We start from the raw sequence: 24817 nt of genomic DNA, 5'->3' as shown, positions 1-24817 counted from the left end.
TTTCTGTTAACTTTGAGATTGATCCATCAATTCAAGTAACTGTAACTATAATTCAGCTTCATTCATTCGTTCAGACTCACTGGGTTATGAGTATCCTCCATTTGAATACAAAAAGAATTAATTCCGTCAGAGAGCTATTTATTCTATAATAACGTTTTTCTTTTTTCTTATTTTTCATTTACATCTTTATGTGCTTCATTCATTGTTCCACATCACAGGCGCTTGTATCAAAGTACGTGACCTGTCACCGCCACGAAATTTGATACAATCCCCTGTGCTCCACATGCAAGTTTTTATTTGTGGATATTTCATCATGTTGGTGACTCATCTCGTTCATTCGAAGCTTACATCCTTCATCGTCATCAATATTTTGTCCAGTTTTAGAAAAAGTCATGTGGCTTTCAGTAAATGTTAACGAGTGTGGTTGTTCTCTCAAAAAAGAATCAAGAAGCAAAAGTGAAGGTATGATATATGCACTCAGAATCGCAAAAGAGTAGTGAAAGAAAAATCAGATGGACTATTAACGTTAAAAAAAAAATCGTGGACAATTTGGAAAAGTAACATTTGTGATTGTCTACTTTCGTCAATAATGAAGCGTTCCATAACTTAACAATTCCTGGATTTTTTTAGTTTTTTTTTTAGTCAAGGTTATTCCTAGTATGTGGTGTCCTCACCTCATTCTAGGCCACGGCCGCACTGTCCTGGGGCGATTTAAAACAGTTTATGGGCTAGTAGAGTCCATTGGAGTAGATAAGATATGTTCTTTTATCGATTGCAACGGAGAACACACACACACACACACTGCTTTTGTCTGTGTATGCGTGCAGATCAGCCTGACTGACATTGGATGAAACTGATTTTGAAACCATTTTTAGTCAAAAAATGTCTGTCATTTGGGTCTTATTCTTCATCGGGCATTTCTGGACTGGAGGTATGTTTCTCTTCTTTGATTGTAACATTACTTTTACACCTGTAAAAGATTCACGCTTGCTCGCAAGCACGCAAGTACGCACGCACGCACACACGCACGCACGCTCGCATACACGCACGCACGTACGCACGCAAGCAGCACACACACACACACACACACACACACACACACATACACACACACAGACACAAACACACACATACACACAAACACACACACACACATACACACACACAGACACAACCACACACACACATACACACAAACACACAAAAACACACACATACACACAAACACACAAACACACACACTCACACATACACAATCATCGCAACAACAACAAATCCAACATGGTATCATGTCCAGTTGCAGCAGCGGATGACCACTCTGTCCTGGTCGTGGACCCGCCATCCTTTCTCTCCGGGATCACCAAGAACGTTCAGCTTACATGCCGCCCGCCAGTTGGAGAGGACGTTGCCAGAGTGCTGACCCTACAGGTGATTAGAGAGAGGAGCCTGGACGGTGCCAGTGACCCTGTGGCCACCTTTCTGACCAGTGCTGCCACACCGCTTGTGGAGAAGTTCGGTGTTCTTCTCAACGCGTCCGTGTCCGCTTCTTACGATGCTGCACAAGCCCGTGATGCGTTGCTAAGGTTTGTTTGGTTGCTCGTTTTGGTTGTCTGTGCGTGTGTTTGTTTTGTACGAAAACAATGATCGTAAGTGTTCCCACTTGTGAGTGTGTGTTTGTGTGCTGGGGGCAGGGTGCTTGCTTGTTTTTTGTTTGTTTTTTCTCTATTTTTTTTTCTCCTATTAACTAATTATTAAAGAAAGTGATGGAGATGCCGTTTCGCAAATGTTTGAATATAATTATGTCGTTCGTGAATTGTCGGCATATACTTATATAAACATCACGCAAAGCCAACACTGATTGTTGTTGCTGCTTTGTTGCTTCTGTTTACTTCTTAGTTGTTTTGTTTGCGTCCTTGCTTTCTTTTTTGTTTGTTTGTTTTTTTGTTTGTTTGTTTTTTCGTTTGTTAATTTGTCTTTTGGTCTACGTCTATTTGTTATGTTTGTTTGTTTGTTTGTTTGTTTGTTCTAAGCAAACTGTGACTTAAAACAAACAGATACCCGAACTGTGCTGTGAACACGATCGAGGAATCCAAGAACAAAACAGAATACCGTGTATCCGACCTTCTCCTTTTTCCCCTTGTGGAGGGGGGGGGGGGGAGCGATCTCTGAGATGGACGCAGGCTGCTTAACGTGTATCTGTCTTGTTCTTCCCGTGTCTCAATCAGGGTGGATCTACCCGACCCCGCCGAGATAGCTGCAGGGAGATACACGTGCAGCGTGGAGACCCAGGACAGTCACGGTCTGCTGCACCGCTACCTCAGTCACAGGACCACGCTCACCTCTCTCTGTGAGCTCACACCTTGTTTGGCAAAGTTTGACTTCTGCAGAGAATAAGCTAACTTCTTTATAATCATCACATCTGTATCCATCTGATTTAGGACTGAGGGGTAATTCCAAAAGTAATAAAGCTACTTTTGGTCCCACAGTTGCTAAGTCGTAGGGTGTGTTACTGCGCACGCTGTTCCTATATAACACGGAGCGTCTCTGCATTGTTTGTTTTATGTTCTGATTGCTGGTCAGCACATTGAGCAATCAGGAAATTCGCAGAGAATTCTTCTCGATGTTCTTTCCTTCTAGTGGCTTACACAGGCCTGGCCAATCGATAAGTCATTAGTTTTGTTGTTGTTTTTCTCCAGAATTTTACAGGAATACTATTAACGGATTTTGAAACTCCAAATTTGTGCCCTAATTACTCATTTTTGGTTTACTTATTTGTTTTACATGTTACTTGTTACTCGATCGATCTTGATATCATTGTTAGCCTAAAATAAAGGCTGCAAATACGTGAATAAAAGAATAACAGTGAATAAGAGAGAAAAAAAATCAATGCTGATATGACGATGACCTTTTACGGTATTTATTTGTTGGTTTGCAGTTTTGAACGGGTCAGTGCCTCTGTTCTACCAAGCCATTCTTCTGGAGTTGAGAAAAGACCTTGACACTTTGACCTCTGACCTAAACAAGGTGAATGTGCAACAGACTGCCCTCGAACAGTTGAACAACGAGTCTGAATCGAGTAGGTTACATTATTTTGTTTTTAAACCATGTTTTATTCTTTTGCATATGACTTTTGTACTATGTATGAATATGGCCGGGCAGTAATACTAATAATGACGAGAAGGGAATTGATATTGAACAAACCATGCTGTAGTTCTTACAAAACTGAACAGCAAAATAAAACATTCCCAACAGTCACCGTCAACTACTAGCACCAGGAACATTTCAAAGCAAACACACTGTTTGTAAAGAGAGAGTACGCAGAATCTTAGAGGTATTTGTAAAATATATTTTATGAATTTGTAGTCCGTTTTAACTGAGAGAAGAAATCGAAATCCTGTTTCAGGGTGGATTTAGGAGGACTCGCCATGCTTGGTAAACGATTTTCGAAAAATAAAACAACAAACCCAACTCTCCCGGGGTTTTTAAGAATGGTGCAGAAGTTGCGGCCTTATTAAACATTGAGGTATTGCCGCGGATTAATAAGTGAAGGCTAACGATCATGGGCGTCAGAGAGAAACATGAGCTCCGATGTGCATATCACGCAGTTTCCGCTCGATTTATGGCTCTCTTTTCGTTTGAAAATATGCATATCGGAGCTGACTGTTCACTTCCGTTTTGACACGTGGCCAATGATCTGTGTTTGCCTCAGCGTTAGTAAGGGACGCAACTCTTCCACAGTCCATCCAAAACCCGTTATTACCCAACGGTGTCTCTTCCACAGCCCATCCAAAACCCGTTATTACCCAACGGTGTCTCTTCCATAGCCCATCCAAAACCCGTTATTACCCAACGGCGTCTCTTCCATAGCCCATTCAAAACCCGTTATTACCCAACGGTGTCTCTTCCATAGCCCATCCAAAACCCGTTATTACCCAACGGCGTCTCTTCCATCGCCCATCCAAAACCCGTTATTACCCAACGGTGTCTCTTCCATAGCCCATCCAAAACCCGTTATTACCCAACGGTGTCTCTTCCATAGCCCATCCAAAACCCGTTATTACCCAACGGTGTCTCTTCCATAGCCCATCCAAAACCCGTTATTACCCAACGGCGTCTCTTCCATCGCCCATCCAAAACCCGTTATTACCCAACGGTGTCTCTTCCATCGCCCATCCAAAACCCGTTATTACCCAACGGTGTCTCTTCCACAGCCCATCCCAAACCCGTTATTACCCAACGGCGTCTCTTCCATCGCCCATCCAAAACCCGTTATTACCCAACGGTGTCTCTTCCATCGCCCATCCAAAACCCGTTATTACCCAACGGTGTCTCTTCCACAGCCCATCCAAAACCCGTTATTACCCAACGGTGTCTCTTCCACAGCCCATCCAAAACCCGTTATTACCCAACGGTGTCTCTTCCATAGGAATAAACAGGCGTGAAGACACAATTTGTTGTTTTATACATGTTAGCCTGACGAGGCCTGTTGGTTTGTATTTCAGAACTTTCTGCCATTACTGCTGATCAGCTACAGCTGACGGGTTTGAAGAATGACATCAACGCTGGCGTAAATGGCGTCGACAATCAAGTAACCGTCATAAGATCATCTATCGAGAGACTTCGAGACATTACACCAGGTAAACAGAATTCGCTTTCAGGACAGACACTTTCCCACCATAGAATACCTCACTCGAATGAATTTCACTCATTAACCCGCCGATAAATAGCAGATCATCGGAGAGCTACGAATATAAAACGAATAAACTTAAAGTTTACGTACGCTGAAGTAAAATTTAGCTTTTTTTGTGTGTGACGACGAGTCAGTGCGCAACGCACCGAAACACCAACATGTATTCTTCTACTTTTGTTTCTAATTTGTCTTACTGTAGTCATGAAAATCTGCATGCGCACGCGCGCGAGCACGAACGCATATGCACCCTAAACTTAGATTAGTAGCCTACCGTCTGCCCCGCAATGCATGTATCCTCCACAAACACGTTCAAAGAGGTAGGAAGAGATAAAGAGACAGAGATAGACAGAGACACAAATACAGACAGGCAGGCAGACAGACAGACACACAGACAGACATATAGATAATTATAGAGACAGACACACAAGAGCAAGACGAAAAAGTATACATGCAGACAGGCAAGCATACAGAATAACAGATAGCCTTTTGGGATACTAGCATCAAATACCAACACACACACACACACACACACACACACACACACACACACACACACACACACACACACACGCATGTACGCATGTACGCACGCACGCACGCACCCACACACACACACACACACACACACACACACACACACACACACACACACACCCACACACACACATTCTCGGTCATAGCTGCCTGTACCTCGATGTTGTTGCCTTAACTGTTTCTCTCACAGCGGAGCCAATCAACTTCTACGCGTTCTTCTCTTCGCGTTATGCCGCGGTCGGTAACAACGCCAACATCGTGTTCAACGTTGTGGAACAGCACACCGACTCATCCTATTCTACCTCCACCGGCGTCTTCACCGTGCCAGTCAACGGAACATACTTCTTGAGAACGGGGGTCAGTGGAGATGCCGTCACCCATTCCGCCAGCATCGTGGTCAACGACCAGCCTGTAGCTTCGCTGGTCAGTTATGATGACTACACTATCAATCAGGCCACGGCCAGTGTGGTCATGAAGCTGAAGGTTGCAGACACCGTCCGAGTGGTCAAGAAAACTGGTACCAACGTGTATGGCTACAACCCTAATAGTGCGGCTAATAACCACATCTCGTATTTCCTGGGAACGCTTCTGTGGTGACGCAATGAATCATATCTTGACTGAGCTTGGTGCAGCTGAGTTTTTATCGATAGAAAATAAAGGAAATTGTCAGTTTAAATTGCAAATAAATTAATTCGTCTTTGGTTGTTTTTGAGTTGATTGTGCTTTGTGCAGTAGATCGAAACTTACATGTGCTAGTGCGACCAAACAAGCGCACACGCTCACACACACACTGACACGTTCAACATTGTATTACACAGACAGACACAGACACAGACACAGTCAGACAACACACACACATACGCACACAAACACACACCAGGGCCGGACTAGGGGGGGGGGTTACAGGGGTTGCGCACCCCCCCTCCCCCTGGCTTAAGCATGTACCTCCCAAACGCATTTTTTTTCAGGCAAATTTGCTGTCGAATTTACCTTTTTCGTTCAAGGAGAGGCTTCCTTTCCCTCCAGAAACATCAAAAAACGTTCAGCTTCAAGGGGGCTTGGCCCCCTGGACCCCCACCAAGGGGCGTAGCCCCCTGGACCCCCATCTGCAACCCCCCCTAGTACTTACCTAGTCCGGCCCTGTACACACACACACACACACACACACACACACACACACACACACACACACACACACACACACTCTAGGGCAAAGCTGCCCAAACCTCGATGGTGTTGTCCTACACCTAGCTTTGCAAATTAACTGTTTCTTTCGCAGTGGAACCCGTCAACTTCTATGCGTTCTTTTCTTCTCAATACGCCGCGGTCGGCAACAACGCCAACATCGTGTTCAACTCCCTGGAACAGCACACCGACACGTCTTACTCCACCTCCACCGGCGTCTTCACCGTGCCAGTCAACGGCACATACTTCTTCAGGACGGGGGTTACTGGAGATACCGCCACCCATTCCGCCAGCATCGTGATCAACGATAAGCCTGTGGCCTCGCTGGTCAGTTATGATGACTACGGCGGTGTCAATCAGGCTACGGCGTGTGTGGTAGTGAAGCTCACTGTTGCAGACACTGTCCGAGTAGTCAAGAAAACTGGTTCTAGTGTGTATGGCTACTACCCTAATCCGGGTCATAACCACGTTTCCTACTTCGTGGGAACGCTTCTGTGGTGACGCGAAAAACTCCCTCTTGGTCTACGTCACATGCAGCTTAGTTCTTACTGATGACAATAAGGGACATGGTCAGATTTATTGCAAATAAATTAATTCGCAGACTGGCTTGGGTTGTTTTGGATTGATTGTGCTTGCTGCAGATGGATCTCTCTCTCTCTCTCTCTCTCTCTCTCTCTCTCTCTCTCTCTCTCTCTCTCTCTCTCTCTCTCTCTCTCTCTCTCTCTCTCTCCATTCAATTGTCTTGTCCTGTCCCCCTTTTATTACACACACACACACACACATACAAACACACACACACACACACACACACACACACACACACACACACACCTGATACTGAGTCTCGAGGCATGAATACATTTCGTGTAGATGAATGTTTCCCTTAGCTATTGGCAATCTAAGTATTCATTCACAAAATTACTTGCACGAACAGCTTTTTCCTCGTGCTATTGGTTTTCTTAGCACGCATTCACAATTACATTGCAGAGAGAAAGGTTTCACCTAGCTAGATATTGGTCCTGTAAGCATGATTTCACAATAACACTGCAATCATGCAGACCTTTCTCTCCGTGATATTATTGCACGATCACACATTTACAATTACACGCTAAAGCAATGGCTCCCCGTAATATTGGTCCTCTATAAGAATACATTTACTATTACTGTTACTCGTACTCATGAAAAAACACACAATTGCATTTCATGCAGAGCAATGTTACCCCTTGCTACGGGTGCAGCGAGAGGTTACCCGTGTAATTGATGGTACTCTAAGCATAAAAGCACAACTGCTTTGCATGCAGAGCCATATGCCCAGTAGTATTAGTTCTCTGAAAATAATACTGTATCACAATAACCAAAGGGCTTACTTTGCATGGGAAACAAATCCTAAATAATTATATATGGTACGAAGGAGAGGTCACATAATTATTTTTTTTATTTTTTTTATCTAACCGCTGTTTCTATTGAAAAGGCAAGCACAGTTGGTGCCCCCTGCTATCATTTTTAATCTTGATCTGTTTCAAGTTTGACAGAACTCTACGAGAGTGTTTATTTATCTGAGCCTGAAAAAAGTCTTTCTATTGAGCTCAAGGTCAGATGATGGCGTGCTTTTCTCATGTCTTCGCCGTGTGTGTGTGTATGTGTGTGTGAGTGTTTATATGTGTGTGTGTGTGTGTGTGTGTGTGTGTGTGTGTGTGTGTGTGTGTGTGTGTGTGTGTGTGTGTGTGTGCGTGTGTGTGTGTGTGTGTGTGTGCATGCTTACGTGCGCGCGTGCCTGCGTGAGTGGGCTTGACCTTTTGTTTTTGTTATACAGTGTATACTTACATACAGAATATAGAGAATACTACATGGCTTGCTGTGTCGTACCAGATTTACACGAGTTGTTTTTTTAAATATTGAACTGCGAGCGAAAGCGAGCTGTTCACTATTTGAAAAAGCAACGAGTGTAAATCTGGTACGACACAGCAAGCCATGTAGTATTCTGTTTATCCTACATACTGTACTTACGTGTATTTTACTGAAAATGTCTTGCAGTCGAGGCAGCTAAATTGAAGACGCTTGTTTTGGAATCTCGATCGCTTCTAAAGCCTCGTGCAATCTATCACGTTAAAGCAAAGAAACGTCACTCGGAAAGTGTGGCGTGACGTGTTAGTTCTAAAGATTCATCGAGGGTAATTAGCGAGCGCAAATTTTGTTTCTATAATGACGTTTGTCTCGGTGACTTTGGCATCATAAGCAGTGGAAAAACAGGTCCCTGCCAGACTTGCTTGACATGACCTCATTTACATGATATACATACGTGTGATTTCAACGATTATTATCTCACGTGTGTCTCTCTCACGTATGTAGGATAAAATTAGCTACACGAACAATGTTATTTAGTAAAGGTCATGAGAACACGACAGATGAGTGACCAGGCTGTCTGTGTGTATGTGACCTACACGAGGAAGTTTTCTGCCTTGTTGTAAAAGGTCTAATTGAAATCCTGATATCGTAACGTTTTGAAATACATTGTACACGTTGCAGAATGGTGCGTTGCTTACGGATCTTCGCTTAATGGAGGCCGTTCTCATAAGCTCTTTCCAACATCTCCACCTTCGTGTATGTTTGTGTGTTTGTTTCTTTAAATATCTGTTATTTGATGGCGTGTTTTTAAGTGTGTTTTTTTAGCGTATTTGCGAAAGATTATTTTTGATTTGTGAGCGCAGGTGTTTGTTTGTGCGTGCAATTGTGTATGTGTGTGTGTGTGTGTGTGTGTGTGTGTGTGTGTGTGTGTGTGTGTGTGTGTGAGTGAGTGTGTGTGTGTGTGTGGGTATATATGTATATTTGTGTGTGCGTGTGTGTGTGTGTGTGTGTGTGTGTTTGTGTGCGCGAGCGTACGTGCGTATATACGTGCGTGCGTACGTGCGAACGTATTTGCGTGCGTGCCTGTGTAATTGTGTTTACACGCGCATTGTTATACGTGTGAGTTGATATGAGAAGCTGTGGAGGAGAAAGGCAGATTGATTCGAGAAAAGCCAAATGGCAAACATCTCACGTGTGTCGATCTCTAATTGAATGTATCTAAAAGAAAAAATCAAAAGAAAACTGTACACTTTCTACTATTCAAACTAGAACTTGAACAAAAGCGTGTTTGTTTCAAACGTAGTCCACAATGGGAGAACACTCTTCAACTGGATCTGAATGTATGGCACTGGAAACCAATAGAAAATAAGCAAGTTTGACACGAAATGTACTTGCCACGGGATTTTTTTTTTCTGTGAAGGGCACATCACCAAAGTATGTAGCCCGTAAACGCGGTGACGTACGGTGCATTTGCCTGCGTTGAACCCACGTATCCCGGAAGTCCCTTTAGCCACGTGAACTCACACGTGACTTCCGATCCAGCTGGCACATGCGCAATGGTCGTGGTGGTACTATGCTGGTAGTCAATGTCGTCCGACATGTGCATCGTCTGTAGAATTGTTTTGCCCATCTGGAATGAGAATATTCGGTCCATGGAGTCGTACTGATTTCCCCCACCCTATATCTCTGTCTCTCTGTCTCTGTCTCTGTCTCTGTCTCTCTCTCTCTCTCTCTCTCTTTCTCTCTTTCTCTCTCTCTCTCTTTCTCTCTTTCTCTCTCATTCTGTCTCTCTCTGTCTCTCCGTCTCTCTGTCTCTGTCGTTCGTTCGTTCGTTCGTTCGTTCGTCCGTTCGTTCGTTCGTTCGAACGTTCGTTCTCTTTCTCTCTCTCTCTCTCTCTCTCTCTCTCTCTCTCTCTCTCTCTCTCTCTCTCTCTCTCTCTCTCTCTCTCTCTCTTTCTCTCTCTCTCTTTCTCTCTGTCTCTGTCTCTCTCTCTCTCTCTCTCTTTGTCTCTCTCTCTCTCTCATTCTGTCTCTGTCTCTGTCTCTCCGTCTCTCTATCTCTGTCTCTGTCTCTCTCTGTCTCTGTCTCTCTCTGTCTCTCTCTCTCTCTCTCTCTCTCTCTCTCTCTCTCTCTCTCTCTCTCTGAAAATGTCGGGACCCCTCTTCCATGATGTGTCTTTGAAACATTGGACTTCTCCGATCCTTTCCACATATAAATGTGTTTTGGAAGTTAACCGTACATACGCGACAAGAGATAATCGTGTAACCAGAAGAAAGTTTGCTAATTGTTTATATTATGTACTGTAGATCGCAGAAAGCTAGTTTCACAAAAGTTTGCTTGAAAAGGCCAACTAATCTTCTTTTTTTTCTTCTTTTTTTCGTCCTTACACTTGTTCCCTTGTCCCGTGGTGCTCTCACACCGCCCCGTCCCTGCACTCGCTGCTCCAACCACCCCTGAATTTCGTTCCGCTGCCAGACTTGTCGATTTTACAGACGCTGCGGTAGGCTACCCTCGGAAGATGACACTGCACTTCTGCTGAGTCACTTCGACGGTGTTCAGTAGTGGGTCTGTCCCGAGCTAACGGACGCAGCCCACTACCTACTATGCCCCCTACAAACGACATTGACTTTAAGTCGCGGAGCCAGACTGAGTTAGCGTCCCCTCCAGAGAGCAGACCGCCACCACGTTCCTCCGTCGACCCCCCCAGAACGTCACACGTTGAAGACTGACAGCAGAACTACTATTCAGGGAAGGAAGGAACGGGAACACTGAGACCAAGGTCACCATGAGAGCTCCTGGCATGAAGGGCCACAAGAGCAAGGACAATTTATATGTTGGAGATGAGGATGATTATAATGATGCTTTGGATTTCCAATTTGGTTTGAGACTACGTGACAGGGCAGCACTCTACGCTTTCTGTCATATTATATATCCTGGCGTCAACCAGGCCCGAGAACTGCAGCACCTGCGGTGTTGGTCAGGTATACAGAACCTGAGCACCATCAAAGTCGCATTCGTTAAGTGAATGACACTCGGATGTGTGATCCCAGCCTTCCCATAGGAACCATAGCACTTCCACTCTGGGTAGGAGCCGACCGTAGCCCGAAAAGCCCACATGACCCTGATAGGATTCGAACCCACGACCTCCCGGCCCGCAGCCCGATGCGCTAACCACTGGGCCACGGGGGGCCAACTAATCTTAAAACAAGCTTCATTTTTGACAAAAGCAGATAATAAGGCGACAAACTGTTCAGATGGTCGAGGAGGGTACTCGGTGTGATACAGGGTGACCCATAAAAAAATGCAACCCATAAAACTTCGAATAACTTCTGCATCTGTTCAACGAACTACTTCATGTTTGCTGTACATTACCTTCAGCTTATGCATGATCATATCATTAAGTTTCAATTACCTTTCAAGAGGTCTGATTTTTTGTGCTCTTTCAAACAAAATATTCAATTTCAGAAATCGGCTGAAAAGTAGGAGGTTTTACATTGAGCAGAAAACACACTCGCTCTATTTCAACCCTCCAGATCGGCTATTATTACATTTGTTTAGATCATCAATGATCTGAGGTGTTTTTGTATACTTAGACCTTCAGATATTCCCAAAGGTAAAAGTCTTGAAGGTTTAAATTGGGTGAGAGTGGGTACTGCTCAATGGCAAACCTCCTACTTTTTAGCCGATTCCTGAATTTGGATATTGTTATCGAAAGAGCACAAAATTCAGACCACTTCACATGTAAATTGAAACCTTTGTGATATGATCATGCATTAGCTGAAATTAATGTACACCAAATATGAAGAAGTTCATTGAAGAGATGCAGAAGTTATTAGCATTTTCATGGGTTACATTTTTGGGGGGTCACCCTGTATATGTATACACGCGTAAGCTAACTTACCATGATGGACAGTTCAGAGTCACGCTGACCAGACCCAGCCTGCACGGACACTGTGAACGTGTAGGTCCCTGTGACCGGAGCTCGGAACGCACCAGTTATCGGCGAGTAACCTTGACCTTCGTTGGTGACCACGTGATCAAAGATGAGAGGAGTGCTAAGCACAGCGGTCGTAGCTCCAAGGGAGGACATGGCGGCGTGAAATGCTACCTTCATCCCTAAACCAGAGACAGATGTGCAAACAACAACAAAACACAGATAAATAAAAAGAATTCAAGAACTCTGAAAACTGTGAAAATGTTATCCCCCCCCCCCTCAAGAAACAGACCAAATATACATGACTAACGGGTTAAAGTTCTTAGGGTGGTAGGACATTGACAAGACTTAAATTAAACTTAAATGAAGTGTAGCTGCACACCAGAAAATGAAATTCGTATTCAAATTTACTTAATAACTCGCACCTACGCTATACAGCGACGGATGTCGTGAACGAAATCTGATCTATTCTAGAGCCGAGAACAATATCCATACCTTTTTTGTCGTCTTTACGTTTTGTAGATTTCTGGTGGTGCAGCTGCCTTCCGGTCAAGAAAAAAAGAGAAAATATAACTTAACAGTACTCAGTCACTTAAATTAAGCACCAAAATGATAATCAAATTCATTGCACTGAGCAAGAAGCCTTGAGGAACTCACAAGACGAAAACACAGTAAACAATACGGAACTGTACACTATTTCATCCGTTACCTGGTCTGACACTACTGAGGTGGTCAAGATCGGCGATTGGGTCATTCAAAAGGGATGACAGTTGACTGGCACGTGATCTCAAAGCGGTCATCTCAGTGGTCAAAGTTGTGTATTCCGTTTCAAGTAGAGACAACTCTGTAGTCAAATTAAGATGAACAAGCACTGTGATGATTTGATCAGAATAATTTTTGAAAGAGACATACATACAAGTAAAGAAAGACCAAATTCCAAAGAAACAAATACAAAATAGTTAAGAAATGAATAATTAACATTAATAAATAATTAATATTAATCAATATTTAACGTTAATAAATCAGTACCTTTATGTTAAAAACACATAAAGAGTTACAGACTGTGTAAGATTAACGGGACTGTGGCCCCATGTAAACATTATTCGGCTCATTGTCGCAGACCTGGTCAGGCTTTTACATGGGAAACGACAATCCCTCCACTTGGTCACATACCAAAATTGAACTGTCTGGGTGGTCCGTGTGCACAGTGGGATTCTTTTGATGGAGTAATTTGGTAAAATCCGCCGGTGGCCTTTTAAGAAATGAATGCATTATCCTATTCTAACTCACGACGGCAACCAGTCGGGGGGGTGTTAATTGTCAAGCTTGGCCAGATATGAGATGATGAGCCCAACGTGTTTCCACTGGAAGAATTGTCTTAACATTTTTTTAAAGTCCTTTAACCTATTCAAAAAGAACAAGTCGCGTAAGGCGAAATTACTACATTTAGTCAAGCTGTGGAACTCACAGAATGAAACTGAACGCACTGCATTTTTTCACAATGACCGTTGTCCGCCGCTTGTGCAAAACGGAGTGAAACTGACGACCCTGTTCAGCGCGGTAGTGGTTTTGCTGTGCTGCATAGCACGCTTTTCTGTACCTCTCTTCGTTTTAACTTTCTGAGCGTGTTTTCAATCCAAACATATCATATCTATATGTTTTTGGAATCAGGAACCGACAAGGAATAAGATGAAAGTGTTTTTAAATTGATTTCGAAAATTTAATTTTGATCATAATTTTTATATTTTTAATTTTCAGAGCTTGTTTTTAATCCAAATATAACATATTTATATGTTTTTGGAATCAGAAAATGATGAAGAATAAGATGAACGTAAATTTGGATCGTTTTATAAAAGAATTATTTTTTTTACAATTTTCAGATTTTTAATGACCAAAGTCATTATTAATTTTTAAGCCACCAAGCTGAAATGCAATACCGAAGTCCGCCCTTTGTCGAAGATTGCTTGGCCAAAATTTGAATCAATTTGATTGAAAAATGAGGGTGTGACAAAAAGCCGGATATGACGTCATCAAAGGTATTTATCGAAAAAAAGAAAAAAAATCCGGGGATATTATTCCCAGGAACTCTCATGTCAAATTTCATAAAGATCGGTCCAGTAGTTTACCGTAGTCTGAATCGCTCTACTCACACACACACGCACAGACAGACACACACACACACACACACACACACACACACACACACACACACACACACACACACACACACACACACACACACACACACACACACACACACACACACACACACACCACGACCCTCGTCTCGATTCCCCCTCTATGTTAAAACATTTAGTCAAAACAAGTCGCGTAAGGCGAAATTACTACATTTAGTCAAAGCTGTGGAACTCACAGAATGAAATTGAACGTAGTCCGCCGCTAGTGCAAAAGGCAGTGAAAGTGACGAGCCTGTTTGGCGCGGTAGCGGATGCGCTGTGCTTCATAGCACGCTTTACTGTACCTCTCTTCGTTTTAACTTTCTGAGCGTGTTTTTAATCCAAACATATCATATCTATATGTTTTTGGAATCAGGAACCGACAAGGAACAAGATGAAAGTGTTTTTAAATTGATTTCGAAAATTTAATTTTGATCATAATTTTTTTAAATTTTAAGAGCTTGTTTTTTTTTATCCAAATATAACATATTTATATGTTTTTGGAATCAGAAAATGATGAAGAATAAGATGAACGTAAAGTTGGATCGTTTTATAAAATTTTTGTTTTTTTTACAATTTTCAGATTTTTAATGACCAAAGTCATTATTTAATTTTTAAGCCACCAAGCTGAAATGCAATACCAAAGTCCGGCCTTCGTCGAAGATTGCTTGGCCAAAATTTCAATCAATTTGATTGAAAAATGAGGGTGTGACAGTGCCGCCTCAACTTTTACAAAAAGCCGAATATGACGTCATCAAAGACATTTATCGAAAAAATGAAAAAACCATCCGGGGATATGCACTAGTTAGTATGCCCATGATGTGTTGGAGGCAAGGGAAATAATCGGTTACCTGCACTGATGTTTTGTTCCTGCTGTCGCAGCTGAGCCGCTTCTGTTGTCAAAGCGATCTTGTTGTTCTTCAGAGTTTCGATCAGGGTCCGCAACTCCACCACGTGAGCCGTCATGAAGCGCGGTAACTCGTCAACAGCTGCTGAAACAAGAAAACAATATCAAAATATTTGATAGAACAGGGAGGGGGGGGGGGGGGGGGGAGGGGATAAAAGCAAAAATGTTGAGATTGACATTATGTAGAAGCAAATTCTTTCAAAGTTGTAGGTTGTTTCGTTTTGAAGTGGGGTGGGATGGCCGGAGGGGGGGGGAGGGGGGGTCTGTATGATACCTCCTTCAACCCCCAGTCCCTCGAACTCAACCCCCGTACACACACACACACACACACACACACACACACACACGCGCGCGCGCGCGCGCACGCACACATACACACAAACACGCATACACTTACACACACACACACACACACACACACACACACACACACACACACACACACACACACATACACACACAAACAGACTGACACACACACACACACACACACACTGACACACACACGCATACACACACACACGCACACACACACACACACACACACACACACACACACACACACACACACACACACATGTTTGTACAGACAGTGATATAGACGTGAACAATTGCACACAACTCAATCAGAATTCAAGCGTATTTCACGTACAAAACACAACATAAACGAACTAAACCAACATAGATCTACGTGTATCCCAACTAACCCCCTCCGCTACATATTCATACATGAACATTATCTAGAGGTAGAAGTTTGAGGGAAATACAAATGTCGATAGCGACGACTTAGTGACGGGCGCAGGACTTAGTGACAGACACGCAACCTGCTGTTTGTTGACATATGACACATTTATGCATGGGTAAACTTGACACCGCAGCAAACTCAGATCTACCATTGGATCGACAAAACAGATCGGCATCACAATGACTGGCGTTTTATTGCCCGACATGTTATTAAATGGGACAAAGTTATAGACGAAAATGAAAAAAAGCAACACAAAAGGCACACGCTGTAGTGTTCACGGCCCCACATACTCGCCCGCGTATGTATTCCTACATTGCACAGACCAGTCAATACAAAGACGTCCATGCTTCTTTATTTTCCGCATTCAAGCAACCCGGATGTGCATCACATCAACATGTCTTATAACCATAACGTACCGATACTATATACACACGCAAAAACCCAACAACAACAAAGCAACCATGACATAAATATTTTGTCAGGAACAAAACAGCCCCATCAAAATCTGCTTTGAATTTAATACTTTCTGTGTATGTGTTTGTATATATATGCCATGGTAAGTCAAATACAAACGACTCACCGCCTACGTTCAGGGCAGCATCCTGGGTGTATCGGGTCAATAGTCCGTTGACCGAGAGACCGGACACGACACAGGTGTAGTTACCGCTGACACCCACAGCAGGGAACGGAAAGGTGACCGAGAGGTATGAGCCATTGATGTTCTGAAACTGGTTTTCTTGTCCATCCACCTGGTTAGGGATATCATAAACAACATTAGGGATATCATAAACAACATTAGGGGTATCATAAACAACAAAAGGGATATCATAAACAACAGTAGGGATATCATCAACAAATTAGGGATACCATTAAGAACATTAGGCATATCATAAAGAACATTAGGGATATCATAAATAACTTTTGGGATATCATAAACAGCATTTGGGATATCATTAACTACATTCGGGATATCATAAAAAAACCACTAGGGATATCATAAACAACATTAGGGATACCATAAAGAACACTAGGGATATCATAAACAACATTCGGGATATCATAAACAACATTAGGGTTATCATAAATGACATGTTTCCACTTAAATCACCATCTTTCCAGTATAAACCATCTCGTAAATGACCTTAGATCTGTGCATGACATTGGAAAAGATAATCCGACGCTAACAAGCCCGATTTCTTTCATTATCAAATGTTGATATGGAGTGAGATCGTCTTTGGGGATATTTCAGCGATACAGAAAGTTGAACGAAAATCGCTTCGCACATTGCCTACAGAGGTACTGAATACTCGAGGTCGACAAACTACAACCTGAAATTTTGAGCGTCGCGCAAAACATTGCTTTGTCGGAACTATACAACGGAGCGTCACACAATTTCACAAGATGACAGTAAGTGATGTGACCTTTTTGTCCCAGAAGTTTATAACTGTCGTCTTGCAGTTTTTCGCTTCGTGCTAGTAGAGTTATGAACGGGTCAGGGGTGGATCCAGGGGGGTTTCCGGGGTTTCCGGAACCCCCCCCCCCCCCCCTAGCCTAAAAAAAAATTGGCTCAACAAAATAAATAAATTTGAAAAGAAAGAAAAAGTGATGACTCAGATTGCACCAGATTGCTCCATTTTCCTTATTTTTTATCATTTTTTTTCCTGGGGGGCCTTCCCCCTGACCCCCCTAGGTGCCGGCCTTTGTCTTTTAAATGACGATTTTGGACGGTAGTTGGGTAATTTGCTGGCTCAGGTTGCACAAAATCGGTCCATTTTTCTTGGTTTAATCCAAATTTGTCATCTTAAATTTACTTTTTTGAAGGTGTAATAATGGAAGTTTCTTGGCTCAGATTGCACCAGATTGCTCCATTTTCGCGCCCTCAACTAAACGCTTCACGTCGTCGAATTGTTCCTAAAAGAAATTTGGAGAAAAAAAAACTTAAAAATGACGTGATCCGCCCCTGCAGGACCAGGACAAGATAAAAGTTGACAGTTAGGTGAAAACAAATGTCTGTACAGGTGAGAAAAGCCAAATAATCTCCATCATCAAAAGCAACAATGTCTGGGAGAAAACAAGGAAATATTTCGTGACTGTTCAAACGGTTTGAGTTGCGTGAAAGAGTGAATGATAAGCCTAGACGTAGAACGTCTTGAGCAGTGAGAGCATCAATTTTTATTCGTCAAGGTAGACGGTCGATTATGATTTTTCGGGCTGTCTGACCCATTTTTGAGTCGGACTTTTCAATGTGTTGGATGGAAACGTGAGCAGTTTTTTTTTACCTGTGCTAGTTTAAAGAATCGAAAGCAATGACTGTTTGTTCAAATCTGATGTGCTCACTACCATGTGCATAAACACAGCTGTGACAAGAAGACAGATTGATAGAAGAAAAGTATTTGACCATCCCAGTCCCGACATTTTAATGTAAATGAAAATGTATAGCTTCACCTTCAAATTCGACTATAGCGCATTTCCGGCACCAGTTAGTCAAAAGCAAATGTATAGGTAGCTGTCAGTCGTCACTTGGTAGCATTTTAAATTCTCTTCTTGCAAACCATTGTCAGAAATGAATGATTATTTCTTTCACACATCATAAAAAATACGCCTATAGCGTGTGTTTTATTACACACACACACACACACACACACACACACACACACACACACACACACACACACACACACACACACACACACACACACACACACAAATGGAGCACAAAAAACTCAAATACACACTAAAGGTCGAAGGCCTGAGGCAAGTAAACTTGTTTTTATCATTTTTTCTTTAGGGCGATCCAAATGTATCAATCTAAATTCACGTCTTCCTATATGCAACACTCACGGCACCACCAAGTACGTTGTTCGAGCACCCGGCCTCATCCATGCACACACACACACACACACACACACACACACACACAAACACACACACACACACACACACACACACACACACACACACACACACACACACACACACACACACACAAAAGCGCTAACATTGTTGTAACCCTTTTTTTTCTAAGTATATCCCAGTGATACTCACAGCCCAAAAAAAATCTAATTAATTTTTTTTTAGGAGACTTGAACTTTATGATCTAACCAATTTGCCCAAAACAAGTAAAACCGTATTTTCAGATTAAAACGTGTATCTGCGTACACATAAAAATGCCACGTGGAACGGCTCTTAGAAAATGTACTCCCTTTGTTGGGTAACATGCACGGACCGAACAACTTAAACAGGTTATACACCTATAAATATTTCAGTTGATACGTTCAATATTATGAAGTGCATTAACACCAAATTACAAACGCAAACCTCAGGAGAAACAACAGCTGCGGTGTATAGCTTGTGTCTGTTTTACTGTTAGTGTGTATAAGGTGTCGCTCGCGAACGCGTCTTGTCAATAACTTTACTATCAAAAAAACTAGCCAGATGCGTTTAAGTGCATATCTTTCTGACAAGGCCGTTTATTGTAAAACCAGTTATACGACAGGAAAGGCCATCACTTCCCCTACGCCGTTATAAAGTCTCAAAAATGTTTCTTTAAATGCACAATCCGTCACATGACAAAACTATTTGCTTACCCGCTCAGACCTTCCCCATGCATTCACATGGAATAAAACTATTTGCTTACCCGCTCAGACCTTCCCCATGCATTTACATGGAATAAAACTATTTGCTTACCCGCTCAGACCTTCCCCATGCATTTACATGGAATAAAACTATTTGCTTACCCGCTCAGACCTTCCCCATGCATTTACATGGAATAAAACTATTTGCTTACCCGCTCAGACCTTCCCCATGCATTTACATGGAATAAAACTATTTGCTTACCCGCTCAGACCTTCCCCATGCATTTACATGGAATAAAACTATTTGCTTACCCGCTCAGACCTTCCCCATGCATTTACATGGAATAAAACTATTTGCTTACCCGCTCAGACCTTCCCCATGCATTTACATGGAATAAAACTATTTGCTTACCCGCTCAGACCTTCCCCATGCATTTACATGGAATAAAACTATTTGCTTACCCGCTCAGACCTTCCCCATGCATGTACATGATGTAAAACTATTTGCTTACCCGCTCAGACCTTCCCCATGCATTAAATGGAATTAAACTATTTGCTTACCCGCTCAGACCTTCCCCATGCATTTACATGGAATAAAACTATTTGCTTACCCGCTCAGACCTTCCCCATGCATTTACATGGAATAAAACTATTTGCTTACCCGCTCAGACCTTCCCCATGCATTTACATGGAATAAAACTATTTGCTTACCCGCTCAGACCTTCCCCATGCATTTACATGGAACAAAACTATTTGCTTACCCGCTCAGACCTTCCCCATGCATTTACATGGAACAAAACTATTTGCTTACCCGCTCAGACCTTCCCCATGCATTTACATGGAACAAAACTATTTGCTTACCCGCTCAGACCTTCCCCATGCATTTACATGGAATAAAACTATTTGCTTACCCGCTCAGACCTTCCCCATGCATTTACATGGAATAAAACTATTTGCTTACCCGCTCAGACCTTCCCCATGCATTTACATGGAATAAAACTATTTGCTTACCCGCTCAGACCTTCCCCATGCATTTACATGGTATAAAACTATTTGCTTACCCGCTCAGACCTTCCCCATGCATTTACATGGAATAAAACTATTTGCTTACCCGCTCAGACCTTCCCCATTCATTTACATGGAATAAAACTATTTGCTTACCCGCTCAGACCATCCCCATGCATTTACATGGAACAAAACTATTTGCTTACCCGCTCAGACCTTCCCCATGCATTTACATGGAACAAAACTATTTGCTTACCCGCTCAGACCTTCCCCATGCATTTACATGGAACAAAACTATTTGCTTACCCGCTCAGACCTTCCCCATGCATTTACATGGTACAAAACTATTTGCTTACCCGCTCAGACCTTCCCTATGCATTTACATGGAATAAAACTATTCCTCCACCTGGACACAAACCAAAAATCAACATATTCACTCATTCCTGTGCAGGGTTGGCACTTTTTTGATGAATTAAGTTCGAAGATTGAAACTGGTGTTTTTTTGAGAAAAATGATTCACTCAACAGATCTCACTTTGTACAGAAAGCAAATACGCTGTTGATTTTGTGTAGGGTCTAAACTCGTATGCGACGGGCGCAGTGGCGTGGCGGTAAGACGTCGGCCTCCTAATCGGGAGGTCGTGAGTTCGAATCCCGGTCGCTGCCGCCTGGTGGGTTAAGAGTGGAGATTTTTCCGATCTCCCAGGTCAACTTATGTGCAGACCTGCTAGTGACTTAACCCCCTTTGTGTGTACACGCAAGCACAAGACCAAGTGCGCACGGAAAAGATCCTGTAATCCATGTCAGAGTTCGGTGGGTCATAGAAACACGAAAATACCCAGCATGCCTCCCCCGAAATCGGCGTATGCTGCCTGAATGGTGGGGTAAAAACGGTCATACACGTAAAAATCCACTCGTGCTAAAACATGAGTGAACGTGGGAGTCTAAGCCCATGAACAAAGAAGAAGAAGAAGAAGAAGAAGAAGAAGAAGAAGAAGAAGAAGAAACTCGTATGTAAGTCCGGCCAGATCTGACATGGTGTGTCGAATCGTTTACACGAGGAGGACTATGCCTTTAAACGAACTGATCAGGTCTATTCTTCTCGTACCTCACTCTTCTGCATGTCTCCCAGGAACTGAACAAAAATTCCGAAGACAACGTGTGTCTGGGTGACTTTGTGATATATCAGCGGTAGAAAATTATCCGTAAGGTCACCGCCAAGCTGTGTATGTATCGGTGTTGAATGCCATTAAACAAAAACAACACTGACTAACCTTAACCTTGGCGGCGAGTCCAACCTCACTGACCTGTGACCCTCCGCCTGGGGTGAAGGTCACGACAGGTACGACGTTGCCACGGTCAATCACATCTAGCTGAATAAGAAGTAGCTGTGTAAGCTCACTTCCGCTGTTCAGGACGTTACAACGCATGTTCACTGATGACGTCACACCCGGTACGAACGTGGCGGGCGTAATGGTGAACTGCATGCCATGAGTGACTGAGGAGGATAAGAAGAAAGTTTCTCAATACAACAATAACAGAAATCAAACTCATTTACTCTTTAGAAAGTTCTCCCGTCCTGAGACTTGGCAATTTAATTCTAAAAGTTTTCTTTCTCTCTGTTTTCTTCCAAGGCGGCCCAGCTGAATGACCCTCCTTGATAAAAGGCAACGCAAAACCCAGTATAAAGCATTTATTGTTTTCTGATAGGAAGGAAGGATGTTCGATACATTCTTTGATCTCGTTTACCTGCTGTTCACGTAATTATAGTGATGCAACTTCTCAAAAAGCACTAGACTGAGCTGGTCAATACTACTTGAATGACAGAAGTGAAATGCGTTCGGTATTTTCAGGAACATTGATGATTAATTTTGTTTGTACACAACAAGGTCAGTGTGTGTGGTTGGGTGGTGCTCAATTTGCAAATATCCTCTCTCTGTCTCTGTCTCTGTCTCTCTCTGTCTCTCTCTCTCTGTCTGTCTGTCTGTCTGTCTCTCTCTCTCTCTCTCTCTCTCTCTCTCTCTCTCTCTCTCTCTCTCTCTCTCTCTCTCTCTCTCTCTCTCTCTCTCTCTCTCTCTCTCTCTCTCTCTCTCTGAAGGAGAGGCTCTGCAGTTCCTTCCGTCATGATTGGCGTGATCATTTGGACTCGAGTGAGCGCCTATCACTGTATGGAAAATATAAAGCCTGTTTTGAAAAAGAACGTTATGTGGACATTTTATGGAAAGATGTGTACAGAAATGTCATCGCTCAATTTAGAATGGGTGTTTCACAGATAAATATCCACAGATATCGCTTCCAAAATTCAACAGAAAACAAGTGTTGCCCCTTTTGTGAAGATAAATTAGAGACCGAAATCCATTTTTTGTTTGAATGCCAAACATATTGTGAGTTAAGAATAAAGTATTCAGCACAGTTTTTAAGTGTTGGTGATCGGTTGGGCAGTATGATTACCATGTTTAAAAAACAAGACACAGAAACAATTGTAGATTTAGCAAAGTTTTTATTTTTTCCATTTTAGTTAAGATTGTCAATGTTAAATAATAATGAGGATTAATTGTCGCTGAAGGTTTTGTTGTTGCTGTATTTATTGTTCGGTTGTATGTATATATTAGGCAGCATTGATGTGCACGATTATTGATAGAGGAAAGCTTGGAACAAACCACTGTGTATTTTGCATACGTTTAAATATCATCTTTTCTATTTTTTTCCTGTGCTTCATGTGTACCCCCCCCCCCCCCATTGAAAGGGGCTGTAGGCCCATATTCAATTAATCTGTGTCAGTGTCAGTGTCAGTGAGTGTCTCTCTCTCTCTCTCTCTCTCTCTCTCTCTCTCTCTCTCTCTTCCTCTCTCTCTCTCCCTCTATCTCTCTCTCCCCCTCCCTCTCTCTCTCTGTCTGTATCTGTCCATGTCTCTCTGTCTCTGTGTGTCTGTCTCTCTCTCTCTCTCTCTCTCTCTCTCTCTCTCTTCTCTCTCTCTCTCTGAATTCTAATTTTTCTCTTTGTCGCTCCCTTGACCTAGTTCTGACTGTGTATCGTCGACAAAAACATGAACATTGTAAGGAATACGCAGAGCGTTTTCTACTCACCAGCTAGAAGTAATGAACAAAAACACACAATTTTGGACATCATTATGTCAGGTAATTCATTTGTGTAACCACTGCTGAAAGATAAACTCCCCTTTGTACTGCACGATTTAACAAACTGCTTACAGTGCTTTTATCTGTATAAAGAATAGAATCTTTCCTTCCTCAAATCTTCTCCTTATCTAAACGTACTGGGTCACGAAACTTTATCTTTGTATTCTCTGTCTAAGAATGTCACAATCACAGAGTGGACAAAACCTATTACATGTACATTTAAGATCGATTTGTGGTCACTTGCACAATAAAAAGTAGCCTAAACATGTGAGAAAAAAGAAACGAATGAATAAATAGTGTGAGCGAATGCTACACGTATTTCAAGGACATCAAAAGTGAATACCGGTCACACACACACGTGGACACATACACACACACACACATATATACACACACACACATACCCCCCTACACACACACACACACACACACACACACACACCAACACATAATGACACTCACGTACACCAACTCACACACACACACACACACACACACACACACACACACACACACACACACACACACACACACACACACGTACACACGCACATGTGATTTGTCTCTTTAAAGTCAACAAGGTGCATATGGTCGCGTGTGTGTGTATTAGTACGTGTGTGTGTGTGTGTGTGTGTGTGTGTGTGTGTGTGTGTGTGTGTGTGTGTGTGTGTGTGTGTGTGTGTGTGTGTGTGTGTGATTGCGTGATCGGGAGGGGGGAGGGGGGGTTGTGGGCGGCGTGTCTTTAATCAATGGCCCATAACCCTTCAAATAGTAGACTTGCTTGATGTCAAAACCACCGGCGGATCCGGACGACTGCCACACACACAACATACAGTCGATATTTTACATATCAAACAACAATATATCACTACAATTTGTTGTATCCTTTTTGTCCACATGTTTTTTACGCTTTCTTTACCGCGTTACTTAGTTGTCGCCTGCATTTAGCGGCGGAAGACGTTACTGAGGATTGTTTCAACAATGATATGGATTGTGTAAGTGTGTGTGTAGTTGTGTCTGAATGTGTGTGTGTGTGTGTGTGTGTGTGTGTGTGTGTGTGTGTGTGTGTGTGTGTGTGTGTGT

At 42.7% G+C, this 24817-nt stretch overlaps 3 protein-coding genes across 4 annotated transcripts; 2 read left to right on the top strand and 1 right to left on the bottom strand.

Annotated features, from left to right (window-relative positions):
• Positions 1 to 806: 806 nt before the first annotated feature.
• On the top strand, positions 807 to 5924 carry LOC138958405 (uncharacterized; the record flags this gene model as incomplete). Its single annotated transcript, XM_070329547.1, is given in 6 exon segments — positions 807 to 931; positions 1298 to 1583; positions 2226 to 2347; positions 2936 to 3076; positions 4503 to 4637; positions 5415 to 5924. Coding segments are annotated over 6 exon segments (1140 nt in total). The 3' UTR covers positions 5822 to 5924.
• LOC138947430 (uncharacterized) lies at positions 5826 to 6910 on the top strand. The gene is made up of 2 exons (XM_070318940.1): positions 5826 to 5850; positions 6504 to 6910. The coding sequence occupies exons 1-2, from the start codon at positions 5826 to 5828 to the stop codon at positions 6908 to 6910; spliced, it is 432 nt and encodes a 143-aa protein (XP_070175041.1).
• A 2532-nt stretch (positions 6911 to 9442) lies between these two features.
• Positions 9443 to 23836, bottom strand: LOC138978676 (uncharacterized). 2 transcript variants are annotated; one of them, XM_070351469.1, is made up of 7 exons: positions 23684 to 23836; positions 21872 to 22095; positions 16599 to 16767; positions 15218 to 15358; positions 12899 to 13033; positions 12157 to 12371; positions 9443 to 9884 (listed from the first exon to the last, which is right to left on the bottom strand). In XM_070351469.1, exons 1-7 carry the CDS (start codon positions 23724 to 23726, stop codon positions 9681 to 9683), a joined length of 1131 nt encoding a protein of 376 aa, XP_070207570.1. In that variant the 5' UTR covers positions 23727 to 23836; the 3' UTR covers positions 9443 to 9680. The 2 variants fall into 2 exon arrangements, with proteins under 2 accessions (XP_070207570.1, XP_070207578.1); XM_070351477.1 differs by having other exon boundaries at positions 15218 to 15355.
• Positions 23837 to 24817: the final 981 nt, after the last annotated feature.

This window comes from Littorina saxatilis, linkage group LG1 (genome assembly GCF_037325665.1).
Source record: "Littorina saxatilis isolate snail1 linkage group LG1, US_GU_Lsax_2.0, whole genome shotgun sequence".
Lineage (NCBI taxonomy): Eukaryota > Metazoa > Mollusca > Gastropoda > Littorinimorpha > Littorinidae > Littorina > Littorina saxatilis.
This window is presented reverse-complemented; position numbering and strand designations above follow the sequence as displayed.

What these genes read in the sequence shown, in the direction of transcription:
- LOC138947430 (XM_070318940.1), top strand. Translation starts at nt 5,826, where the DNA reads ATGAATCATATCTTGACTGAGCTTG. An exon ending in TCATATCTTGACTGAGCTTG is followed by an intron (nt 5,851 to 6,503) that starts GTGCAGCTGAGT and finishes TTTCTTTCGCAG; the next exon opens with TGGAACCCGTCAACTTCTAT.
- LOC138978676 (XM_070351469.1), bottom strand. Translation starts at nt 23,726, where the DNA reads ATGATGTCCAAAATTGTGTGTTTTTGTTCATTACTTCTAGCTG. An exon ending in CCTCAGTAGTGTCAGACCAG is followed by an intron (nt 12,372 to 12,898) that starts GTAACGGATGAA and finishes TCTCTGGTTTAG; the next exon opens with GGATGAAGGTAGCATTTCAC. An exon ending in ACTCTGAACTGTCCATCATG is followed by an intron (nt 9,885 to 12,156) that starts GTAAGTTAGCTT and finishes TTCTCATTCCAG; the next exon opens with ATGGGCAAAACAATTCTACA.